Here is a 12409-nt window from a genome sequence, read left to right on the forward strand (position 1 = left end):
GCACTGAAAAACAGCTAGCTTCTCCTGACTGATTTGGCCAGTGCTGTGGATTCAGTATCAGAGCTGGAGATTATAAATATACAACCTTCTCTTGCTGAGTTTCATTCTGTTTTTTGTTAAGTGTGGTCTTAGGTCAACTAAGGCAGTGTTCTCAGCCTAGGGGTCCTGCCCCCCCCCCCCGGTTCTTCTCACATTTGGAGGCGGGGGGCAGTATGAAAAAGGCTGAGAACCACTGTTCAAGGGAAATTGTGGTCCACCACCACTGAGATAGATCTTTGCATTGGTCAAGGACAGCAGAGAAGTTTTGAGCTCATTATAGACAGAGATTGCTAATGCTTCCCTGTGGAAGGGCAGAATGCCAATTGTGAGGCACCTGCTTAAAACAAATAATTTGATTAAAGAGCTAACTATCTGGGGGATTGTCTCTCTCTTGCTGGCCCATCACTGCAGTTACAAATGACTGGATCACTTGCTGTTCTTCTGCTTGAACATTGCAGAATCAGTGGCAGGGTGTTCTCAGTAGAGAGATTCCTCCTTTCTAACTCGCTCCCTCTTGCCCATTAAAACCCAGATTTAGGAAGTTCCAGAAGGCAGGGCAAGGCTTAGTTGCTTCCCTGACTTAATTGTTGTTCATGTTTATTTACCTCCTAAATAAACAATAGCTCCTAAAAGGGCCCAACTTAGAACAGGGCCACACTGTGCTAGATCCTATACAAACACACATTAAGAGGCAGTCCCTGCTTCATAGACCTTGCAATCCAAACAGAGAAGGCAGACAGATGGTGGGAGAAGGTAAGTATTATTGTTCCTGTTTTACTAATGAGGAACTGAGGCACAGAGAGATTAAGTGACTTAGATCATCCAAGATCTATGGGAGATCATCCTTCCTCTCCATGAGATGATGTTGCCACTGGTTATATTAATTTGGGTGAATTATGTGTTCATTGCTGTCAGGTGTCCAGTTGCCAAGGTTCTGGAGGGGTTTCACGTATAAATATTTAACTAACTAGAACTACAGAATTTTTGCCATATTCCATTTTTAATGTTCCATTTTTATCCTGTTTAGTATGGATGGAAATGAGTCTCAGTGAGATCTACAAGTCTAGAGTATTTTTATTAGGTCTGTCAAGCAATTACAAAAATTAATCGTGATTAATCACATCATTTAAAAAACTAATTGTGATTAATCACACGATTAAAAATAATTGTGATTAATCGCACAATTACTCATGCTGTTAAACAATAATAGAATACCATGTATTTAAATATTTTTGGATCTATTCTACATTTTCAAATAAATTGATTTCAATTACAACACAGAATACAAAGTATAAAGTGCTCACTTTATATTTATTTTTATTACAAATATTTGCACTGTAAAAAACAAAAGAAATAGTATTTTTCAATTCACCTAATACAAGTACTGTAGTGCAATCTCTTTATCATAAAAGTTGAACTTACAAATGTAGAATTATGTACAAAAAAATAACTGCATTCAAAAATAAAACAACATAAAACTTTAGAGCCTACAAGTCCACTCAGTCCTACTTCTTGTTCAGCCAATGACCCAGAGAAACAAGTTTGGTTACAATTTGCAGGAGATAATGCTGCCCTCTTCTGGATTGCAATGTCACCTGAAAGTGAGAACAGGCATTCACATGGCACTGTTGTAGCTGGCGTTGCAAGATATTTACGTGCCAGATACGCTAAAGATTCATATGGACATTCTTCAACCACCATTCCAGAGGACATGCGTCCATGCTGATGACAGGTTCTGCTTGATAATGATCCAAAGCAGAGTGGACTGATGCATGTTCATTTTCATCATCCTAGTTAGATGCCACCAGCAGAAGGTTGATTTTTTTTTTGGTGGTTCATGTTCTGTAGTTTCTGCATGGGAATGTTGCTCTTTTAAGATTTCTGAAAGCATGCTCCATACCTCATCCCTCTCAACTTTTGGATGGCACTTCAGATTCTTAAACCTTGTGTCAAGTGCTGTACCTATTTTTAGAAATCTCACATTGGTACCTTCTTTGTGTTTTGTCAAATCTGCTGTGAAAGTGTTCTTAAAACGAACATGTGCTGGGTCATCATCCAAGACTGCTATAACATGAAATGCAAAAAGAAAAGGAGTACTTGTGGCACCTTAGAGACTAACCAATTTATTAGAGCATAAGCTTTCGTGAGCTACAGCTCACTTCATCAGATGCATATTGTGGAAACAATGCATCTGATGAAGTGAGCTGTAGCTCACGAAAGCTTATGCTCTAATAAATTGGTTAGTCTCTAAGGTGCCACAAGTACTCCTTTTCTTTTTGCGAATACAGACTAACACGGCTGTTACTCTGAAACCTATAACATGAAATGCGGGTAAAACAGAACAGGAGACATACAATTCTCCCCGCAAGGAGTTCAGTCACAAATGTAATTAACACATTATTTTTTTGAATGAGGATCATCAGCATGGAAGCATGTCATCTGGAATGGTGGCCAAAGCATGAAGGGGCATAAGAATGTTTAGCATAGCTGGCGCATAAATACTTTGCAACAGCGGCTACAAAAGTGTCATCCAAACGCCTGTTCTCACTTTCACATGACATTGTAAATAAGAAACAGTATGTCCTGTAAATTTAAACAAACTTGTTTGTCTTAGCGATTGGTTGAACAAGAAGTAAGACTGCGTGGACTTGTAGGCTTTAAAGTTTTACATTGTTTTTGAGTGCAGTTAATGTAACAAAAAAAATCTACATGTGTAAGTTACACTTTCACGATAAAAAAGATTGCACTACAGTACTTGTTGGAGGTGACTTGAAAAATACTATTTCTTTTGTTTATCATTTTTACCGTGCGAATATTTGTAATCAAAAATAATAATCTAAAGTGAGCACTGTACAGTTTGTATTCTGTGTTGTAATAGAAATCAGTATATTTGAAAATGCAGCAAACATCCACAAATATTTAATAAATTTCAATGGGTATTCTGTTGTTTAACTGTGTGATTAATTTTTTTTGAGTTAATTGTGCGTGTTAACTGTGATTAATCAACAGTCCTAATTTTTATATTTTTTGCTGGGCTTCTGAGTCATATCTGACTGTAGAAAAAGAGCGATAAGTTAGAAAAATGAAGAGCGATATCTTTTTCAAGCAATGGTTCACCCAAAAAGAGGAATTACATAACCTATGGGAACTTACAGTCCAGTAGTTCAGTTATATGCAGGGTAGCAGTACAAAGTGATGCACTCAAACTCCATTTCTTAGAGTAGTTTATGGAACAGCTATTTTTGAAGTTGTTTCTTTTACTGTCTATTAATACTGAATCTAAAGGGAATGAGGTTTTGTGGGTCAAGATAAAAAAATCCTTACACAGATACAGCAGTAGAGCACTTCAATGAATACAATTTTCAGTAAAACAAAAAAATTTCATTTGGGGAATCTAACAAACTCTGTACAGTGAATAGCATTTGTAGTCAATTTTCATTTGGTTAACATAGTATGTCTTAATCTCTTCAGAAGTGCTGCTTTCAAAGCCCATGAAATCAATGGAAAGATTCCCATTGATTTCAATGGGCTTTGGATGAGACCCAAAAGCTGCTGGAAAAACTATCTGATAATCAATGACTGCTCTCCCTCACTGGCCTGCGATATATATATGCTTTATCTCCATTGAATGAAATAGGCTGAAACTCCAGCAATGCTATTAACAACTTTTACCACCTTAGCACGGCAGAGAGCCAGAGACTTAACTTCTAAGAAAGTGATTATGATAGAAAAGAGAGAAAATAAACAAATGCAGCTCCAGCCTGTAACTTCTTGTTTCCAACTAGGAATGTGTTAAAGATTATCATTATATTTTGTTGTTGTTAACTCCTAATTGCACTAAGTAATCTAGACATTCAGAGCTTTGTACGCTCTGCCAGTGTGGGCTACAGGGCTCTGAATTGCAGCGCACACCAAAGTGTTGAGGGCTAACTGTCCCGTGTCGGCACTGCTGGTGTGACCTAAAAGGTACCTAGTTCATGTTAACATAGTCCTCTTTCAACAAGACTGTGTTAACCTCAACGAGGTACCTTTTAGTTTGCACCAGCAGTCTCCTCATGAGGAAGTTAGTGCGCAACACTTGGTATGCTCTGCAATTCATACCCCTGTAGTCTGTGCTGTGGTGCAATGTAAACATAGCCTCAGAGATAACCCTGGCCCCAAAGAGCTTACCATTTTCAAATGACAAAAGCAGACAAAGGGCAGGGGGAGAGGATAACCGCATATAAGCAAAGTATCCAGAGAAGGAGAGGCACATCTTGTTAGTTTTTTCCCCTCATCCTGTCCCCAGACAACAATGTGAAAGTGGGGAGAGTGATGCAGTCAAAATAGGCTTTATTTTTGTAAATATTATGTAATTTTCAAAATTCCCTGTTCTCTCCCCTTTCCCTTGTTACCTTTCCTGCCTCCACCCCTGGCTGTCTTCTCTCTCTCTGTCACCTCTCCCCTCGTCCTCTTTGTCTCTCCCTGCTTACTCCTGGATATCTGTACCCCACAGCTTCCATAGTGTAGGGATGAGTTCTCGGTGTGGGTTCTCACCCCAAAACAGTTTTGTGCTCAGCTCCATTTTTTTAAGGCTGCTGCAGGCTGTATGATGCTGTTGCTCCGTGAGCTGCTTTTCCCCACTATCCCTGTGACTGGCAATTGTCCTGGCAACTTAGTGAAGGAGCCAGGCATTTGGCAGTGGGTAGGGGACTTACAGGCCCTTGCAGAATATGGGGTTCGGGGTATGCAGGTCTGCCTCCCCACTGCTTCCCTTGTTCAGTTTCTGGTGCTCAGGGATGTCTTGACTTAGCTTGCAGCAACAGAAATGAAATTCAACTGCCAACCCAAAGTAAAACTCCTGAAATCTGGATGGTTATTGGAAAGTTTGTGCCTGGGGTTTTAGTTTGGGCTTATTTGTAGACAGAAGGGTCCACTGAAAAGCAGACCCTCTACTACAGCCAAGAGGTGCCAGAATTCATGTATGAGGAGAAAAGGAGAGAATTGAGGTGTCCACAGGGAGTGAAAATTAAAATGAAACAGAGAGGAAAAAGACATTGGATCGATTGACTTGGGGTTTAATTACCGCAGGGGGGAGATCTCTGCCCAACCACTCCTTGCAGGCTTGTGACTCATGGAAGGAATCTTTCAGCAGATTTGCTCTCGCATTCTGCATTGTGTTTTTGGCTGGGTGATTACATCAGATCACACTGCCAGATGACACGTGAAGACCTGGTGACATGCTTGGAAAAAAGCAATTAATGACTGACGAAAAGCAGAGCCCTGCCTTCTTTCCATCTACAGTCCTTCTGACATGCTTTAAACTTTCCCCATTATGGTGCATTCCCTTCTGAAGTGTATTTGTTACACTCTCACTGTGGAAAATGAAAGCAGATACAGACTTATCATTGGGGTTATGCTTCTAGCATTTTCAAAAGCCCTCAAAGGGGCTATTTCTGAAAAATGCCAAATGCAGTAGGATTAACCACAAGCAGAAATGTTGGACACAAGCTGTGTAGCTCAGTGCGGTGATAGCAAATTAATAACAGGAAAAAGTTAGCACCTTTATAGAAAACTTGTGTTTGACAAAATTATTTCCTTACAAGCATAAAGAAGTGGGGCAGAACTGCTGAAGCTCTTGCGTGAATAATTTAACTCAGTCTGGCCTTCTAGCACTGCATCTAAATGAACCAAGAGAAACACATTTGGCACCTGTCAAAGTTCCATAATCAGCTAGGATTAGAGAACAGATTTGTGTCTCCCTTGTGTTCAGAAGGTAGCCCATAATTGGTTACACGATTGTAGTTAGCTGTTGGCATTTTCATTCATTCTTGTATTCCTGACCACAGCTGAACACTTGCACTTTTAGAACTCTTGCTAAATACAAAATCAGTTCTATGTCCTTTGACCTACCAAGTTGCGCCATGCGGTTTGTCCTCTGGTGAGTCTTGAATTCAGATCACTTTTGATTTCTTTGTGAGAGGGGGCTTTGCAGTAGGGAAGTTGATTAGGGGTGTGCATGTACCCTCACATCACATCTTTGCCCATTTCTACAAGTGTACTGTTTAAAGATTCTGAAAGTTAATTTTTCTTCCTTTATTGGGTTCATGGTTGGTACAGCTTAGGATGAGCGTAAAGGTGACTTTAAGCCTCATTTACTTCTCTTTTGATCCTAGATAAGCTGGAGTGGCCACATGGTTGCTCTGACCTATGCCAATTAGAATGGCCCACTAGGGACCATTCCACTGGCTGGAAATTAGCGGAGTACATTGTGCTCTGGTATAATTCACACTCCTTCTGCTAATGTGGGAGAAGCAAACAACATAAAGCTGTTTATGCCACCTTTCCACCATCAAAACATTCTTCCGTTGCTAAGGAAATTCTCAGCTGCCCCTTTAGGGCCGCTTTAAGGTCACTTTGTGCTGTTCCAGCAGCATACAGTGACCTTACAGGGGACTAAGGATCAAATACTTTATTTCTGATTCCTATGGACTTCTGGGTTCCTGCCTCTACCTCACTTACAAGTGCTGAAATATTGCCAGAAAGTCTATTTGTGTGATATTTGCAGCCCAACCTGAAGCAGGATATATCAGAAAACTCAAAAGAAGGTCTGGTCTTGTGAAATTGCCTATCAGATTATGCAGACTCAAGCTTTGGATAAACATCTGATCTTCTGTGTGTACATTCCAACCTTTTGAAGCCAGCCCAGGGCTTCTTAAAGCTATAATCCCTGACTTTTCTGAAATCACATTAAAGCATGTGCAGCCCTATTATCTGCTTTCTGAATTCAGCTTACACACAAAATATTTATTGCTGCAAGTGAACTACCTTGGGCTTTCATCCAGGTGAATAAAAACTGATGTACCACCAGGCACCAATATATGGTTAAGTAAATATCAAAAGAAACTAAAAATATATTTTCTAAGGGTACTTTTTAAATGCTTTTTAAAATTTATGATATCATTGCTATTTATATAGCACCGACTGTGTGTGTTATACTTTAAAGACACAGGGTTTGAAAACAATAAAACCTCAGACTTGAACTGCACCTTTCATCCATAAATCTCAAAACATTTTACAAATATTGGTAAATAGCATTATCCCTATTTTGTGGAGGGAGAAACTGAACTCCAGAGAGGGGAAGTGACTTGGGCAAAGCATTAAGGCAATAAGTGTCAGAGCTGAGAACAAAACCCAGATCTTCTGAGTCCCAGTTAACAGTCTCATATTTACCTATTGCTAGGGCCATAGGAGAATTGCACTCATATTTTTGATAAAATAGGAGGCACGAGTAATGGAAACAAACTTCCAGCAAGAGTATCTCCTCAAAATCTACAGTGAAACAAGGAATGACTAACAGTGCTCTATGCTGTGCATATAAAAAAAAGGATCTGTGCCTGCAATTTTCCACTAGCCCTCGTGAGCACAAATAATCAGTGCAACTTTCTAATGACTTAACCCTTATTTATGTTTAGTTTTCAGGACTTTATCTGCTGTCATTCTTTACTATCCTTGTTGGGCTGGTGCTGTACTCCTCCACCTCCACGTACGTAGCCCAGGATCCACGGGTGTACAAGCAGTTTCGAAACCCTTCAGGACCTGTTGTAGACTTGCCAGCAACCGGACAGCTGGAACCTTCAGTAACGTATACCAGTCTAAGCCAGGAGACAGAAGAGGAGCCTCATGTCAGAGTTGCCTAATCCCAGGCACTTGTCTCCCACTGATGATTTCAGTAGAGTTTGTATATCCATGATCCCTGTATTGTACATAGAGAAAGGTATTTACTGGGTACGGTTACACAGGTGAGCTTCAAGGTAGCAAATAGGGAAAGCCTGTAAAAGTTAGAAACTAATTGTCACTAGGTGTACATTGCGAAGAGATGCCAGTCCCTTATTTAGTAGTATGCTGGCCTCAACAGAATGTTCTATGTGAATCGCTCACTATCAAACTACCTGTGAAGATATTCAAAATGCAAGCTGAAATTACACAGAAATCAAAAGGGTATTTTTGCACCTATTGTGTGATACTTTGCCAAGGCCACACAGAGTTGTGGAAAAGCCACATTTTTACAGCAAGTCCACTTGTACAGTCACTGTTATTTTCTCTCTTTTTAAAATGTATTTGTTTTGCACAAATAAGTGGGATACTTCTGGTAGCTACACCCTGATGCATTTTTGGTAGCACCTGGATCTTTTGGGAGAAAGGATTAATGAGTTCAGCTGTACTATCTATCTGGTAGCCCACCTTATATGTAATCTCTGCTATGAGTGCAGGGGAGGGACAATTTACAATATCAGTCTCTATTCTAGGAATAGGTGTAAAATGAGCATTTTAGCCTTTCTATATTTACAGAAGTGAATCACTGAAGCATTGACCTTTTTATGTTTCATGGAGGATTTCCTGGTGGCTGAGGTTCTGTACCAGGTGACACGGAAATTACATTTCTGTAGCTCTGTCTAACCTGCAGAAACAAAACCGAACACATTTCTTACTTTTAAAATTAAATCTGTAACAAATTTTCATTTTCTATTTTCCTAGATATTGTAGCTCTCATTGGTGATGATATATCAGTCAGACCAGGGCATTTATTTTCAATGCTCAGTGCATATTCAGGAGCCTTCTACTATTCCAGTTCTCTCAGTCCTGTGGTACAGGAGGCTTTGACTTCCTTTTCCTAACCATGCTAATCTGGAAATATGTAAATTTTTCATCAGAACCTTCTTGTGCCACAATCATAAATATTAGTATGATAATGTAGTGAACTCATGAATATTAAGAATAAGACCGACCCATCTGCTGGTGGTACTGCAGCAGCATGATGGTATTCATGCCAGAGAGGTGTAGCCAATTATTTTTCATTTATCTACAAAAGTAGAAGAATTTAGCAGTGTTCTGATATTCACCAGGGAATGTGACAGTCCCTCTAAAATAAGGGTGTGCTCTACCACTGTACTTCTGCTGCAGGAAACTCATCAGAAATGTGGAGCATTTAAAACACTTCTATGGAATCTGAAGCAGAACACTGCAAATCTGTAACCTGTCTTGGTTTTTTATTGCCCTTTTAAGAGCACAGTGAAAGACAAAAGTCATTGCTTCATACATCATCAGTCCATTTTCCTCTTAAAATTAAGGAAAGAAAGGATAGTCTTGTATTTAAAGGACAGGATAGAGATTCAAGAGAGCTCAGTTTTATTCACAGATCTGCCACAGACCTCTTGTGTGATCTTAGACATGTCATTTAACCTCTGTGTGGCTTAGTTTCCTAATCTGTATATACAAGGATAGTAATTCTTTACCTCCCTCACAGGAGTATTTTTACCTCTCTCACAGGACTAAATCTTTTTAAAAGTCTTTAAGATCTTCAGAAAGAAGGAGCCAAGGAAATAGGACATATTATTATAATAGCTTTTATATATTCATTGTATTGGAAAACAGGGTTTGCAGCAAGGTTGTGGTAAATTGCTGCATTTTCTGCTGGTGGGCATATGAAATGTATTTTAGTTGAATGACATTACTCTGAAGAAGTCAGTTTTAAATGAAAATGTAGGGCTTTCTGTAAAAAAAAATACAACTCACCTATTTCTATGAGAAAAAGAAACTGTACACTCTTGAGATTGGAAAAGGCCAGGCAAATCAACCAAGCAGGATGGATTTCTGCTGAAATAATAATTGTCTTATAGTCTTGTTCTGCAAAGCTATAAAAAGGACTTCTCTGAAGCAGCCTGAGGGAAGTTTGCATACAAGTATAAAAATGGCGACGTGCCAATATGCTAATAAATTACTGACTATCTGTTTAATCTCGTTCTTCCTGTTGATGAGGAAGAGAGACACAGTCCGTCTCATCATGATTATGCTGCCTTCTATGATCCCACTGCAGTTGAAAAAGAGGGGATTGTAATATTGTCAACCCCCCCCCCCCACACACACACGTTCAGAAATCATGAGATTTAAAAAAAAAAAAAAGTTGGGTTCTTTTTATTTTGCTTCTGGTTGGGAGCTTTTAGTGGTCATGTTTTCAGGCTTTTCCCTGCAACCATAAGGGCTGGAAACCTTAAAAAGAAGAAGAAAAAAAAGCTGAGGTTTCCATATAATATGACTCCAGGATCTGGGGCTTTAAGAGAAACTGCAAATATAGTGAGATTCACACTCTAAAATTACAAGAGTTGGCGACACTGAGATTTTTCACATTCATTTCTGTTTGTTTGACCTCTCCATTCCCAGTTAAGACCTCAAAATAGGTTTTAAGTGGGACATAGGTGACCCGTCAATTCATCCTTGTGCAGAGGGCCAGCACAAGACCAAGGAACCACTGAAGTCCTCAAATCAGGGCTTAACTGGTGCATGGGCTTTGTGTAGTCACTGTACAGATCAAGCCCCTGCAATATGTTCTCGTTACAACTGTCATTGTTCTCTCAGGTACCCTAAAGAGCATTGGAGGGCACCTGTCATCTCCCAGTCTTTTTGCTACCTTTTATACCAATTAAATACCTTTCTCTGCGCATTATTCCCAAGTTAGTCTTGAGACCTCTGAAGACTGGGAGTGTATGTGTGCATGTTTGTTTCATGTTTACATTCCTTCATTTTGCATAATTATTTTGGTTTACTTCATTCTTAGTATTTATTTTCTAAGCCAAATGTTTTTAGTCTTTTTCTCTCTCTTCTCTCATTTTTATTACAATAATTTGTAGATGTTTATTAAAGTCTTACTAGGAACAACTGGATCGAAGGCATATCCAGGTCAGCTCACTGACCCAGGAGTTTATGCATATAAGGGTTTGAAATCAACTGATGGCTAAGAGGTGCCATCTGAAACAATTGTTATGGGATAACTTAAATGACTTAATTGTATGGAAATAAATTGCAACTCTTCACATATGCACTGTGCACTCAACAACCATCCTGTGTGTTCTTGCACATGAAGAGATTCATGGTATTGGGATAATTTAGGATGGGGTTGATTTTTTTTATTTTTATTTTTATTTTGTTTTTTTGTCTCCAGCTAAAGAGGATGTGTTGAATTGTTCCAATTTGCCAATAATGGATGGACCTCAAAGGAAAACAGTAGTATAGCTTTACAAATACGCTGTTGAATGAAAGCTGAGGTCCAGCAGGGAAAACTATTATTTCTAGATGTTTAATTTCCTGCAATTCCAGACCTCAGTGGACACCAGCAAGGTTCAGCTATCCGACTGGCAGCAACTCTACTGGTTGAATTAGGACTTCACCAGCTCTGTGTATATCTTTTTCTTGAACAAACTGAAGCTCTGCTACCCATTGGCGGTGAGGGGTCCTTAGCAAGGCTGATGTAATTTTCTGCTACTGGATGGAGACCTGCACTGGGAGTCAGAACTTGTCCTTTTTTCCAGCTATAAACTTTTAAAATACACAACAATAGACAAAGCAATTGAAAATTTTGCACCACTGTGTCATATGGAAAAGTTTCAATGTATAGTTTAGATATTGCTAACTTGTGCTATTAACATTTTGACAAGCGTGTAGTATTGTTTTCTTTCCCTTTTAAAAAAAAATTAGTATTCCCAAGCTAGCTACAAATATAAATTTTACCCCATGGGTAGAATTTTATTGTTAAATGTCATAATTAAGCACACTAATTTTGGCACTGCAAATGGAAATGTGAACCAAAACCAATCAAACAAAAACACTCCGACCCCAAACTCCTGCACTAAGCTGAACAAACCTTTCTCTGTTTTGATATTTGCATGCTCCTATATGGACTGGCTGTGGCAATGTAATGCCTGTATAATGTTTTCAAATAAAAAATAAATGCTTTATGAAACTGGGTTATTAGTTTCTTTGCCTGGTTCCTTGCCTGTGAAATAACCTGACATGACTTTCTTGAAATATGAATATTTAGCAGGAGGCACTCTAAAATTAAAATCCCTGGATGATTTTCAAGTGTAGGCGGCATATCTTTGCTACACAGCCATGTCTACACAAGCCTGACTTTAGCCATCTTCATGAAATCACTTATAACTATCCGGAATTCATTAGGAGCAGTATTATTCCTGTGTCAGGGGCCCCTGGTGCTTCTGTTGCTAGGCAGCTGCAGCCATCTCTCCTGGCTTCCTTCTTTGGTGCTCTGCTTCCAGTTTCTATACTGCAGCCATGTTCCAGGAAGGCTCCTGAGATGGGGGGGAGGAAAAAAGGTGAAGGAAATTAGACATCAGAGGGGAAAAGAGACTGGGTTGGGGGAGGGAGCCTCAGGCAGAGGGGGGAAGATAAGACTGGAGATTCTTCAGATTCTTCCTGGGAAGAAGGAAGAGAAGAAACCCTAGAGTGTGCACTCAAAGCATTCAAGGATACTTGTCAGGATGTGTGTCTGCCCAGTTTTCTTTGCATGGCATTCCTGTAAGAAAATCCACCACCAGAT

At 39.5% G+C, this 12409-nt stretch overlaps 1 protein-coding gene across 1 annotated transcript in view; it reads left to right on the forward strand.

Annotated features, from left to right (window-relative positions):
* The window catches only part of SLC35F1 (solute carrier family 35 member F1), a 397468-nt gene extending 385653 nt beyond the window's left edge, over positions 1-11815 (forward strand). Inside the window, exon 8 of the mRNA XM_073337159.2 lies at positions 7494-11815. Coding sequence (XP_073193260.1) covers positions 7494-7718 — 225 coding nt within the window. The 3' untranslated portion in view covers positions 7719-11815. The remainder of the gene's footprint in view (positions 1-7493) is intronic.
* Positions 11816-12409: the final 594 nt, after the last annotated feature.

Source organism: Lepidochelys kempii, chromosome 3 (assembly GCF_965140285.1).
Source record: "Lepidochelys kempii isolate rLepKem1 chromosome 3, rLepKem1.hap1, whole genome shotgun sequence".
Taxonomy (NCBI): domain Eukaryota; kingdom Metazoa; phylum Chordata; order Testudines; family Cheloniidae; genus Lepidochelys; species Lepidochelys kempii.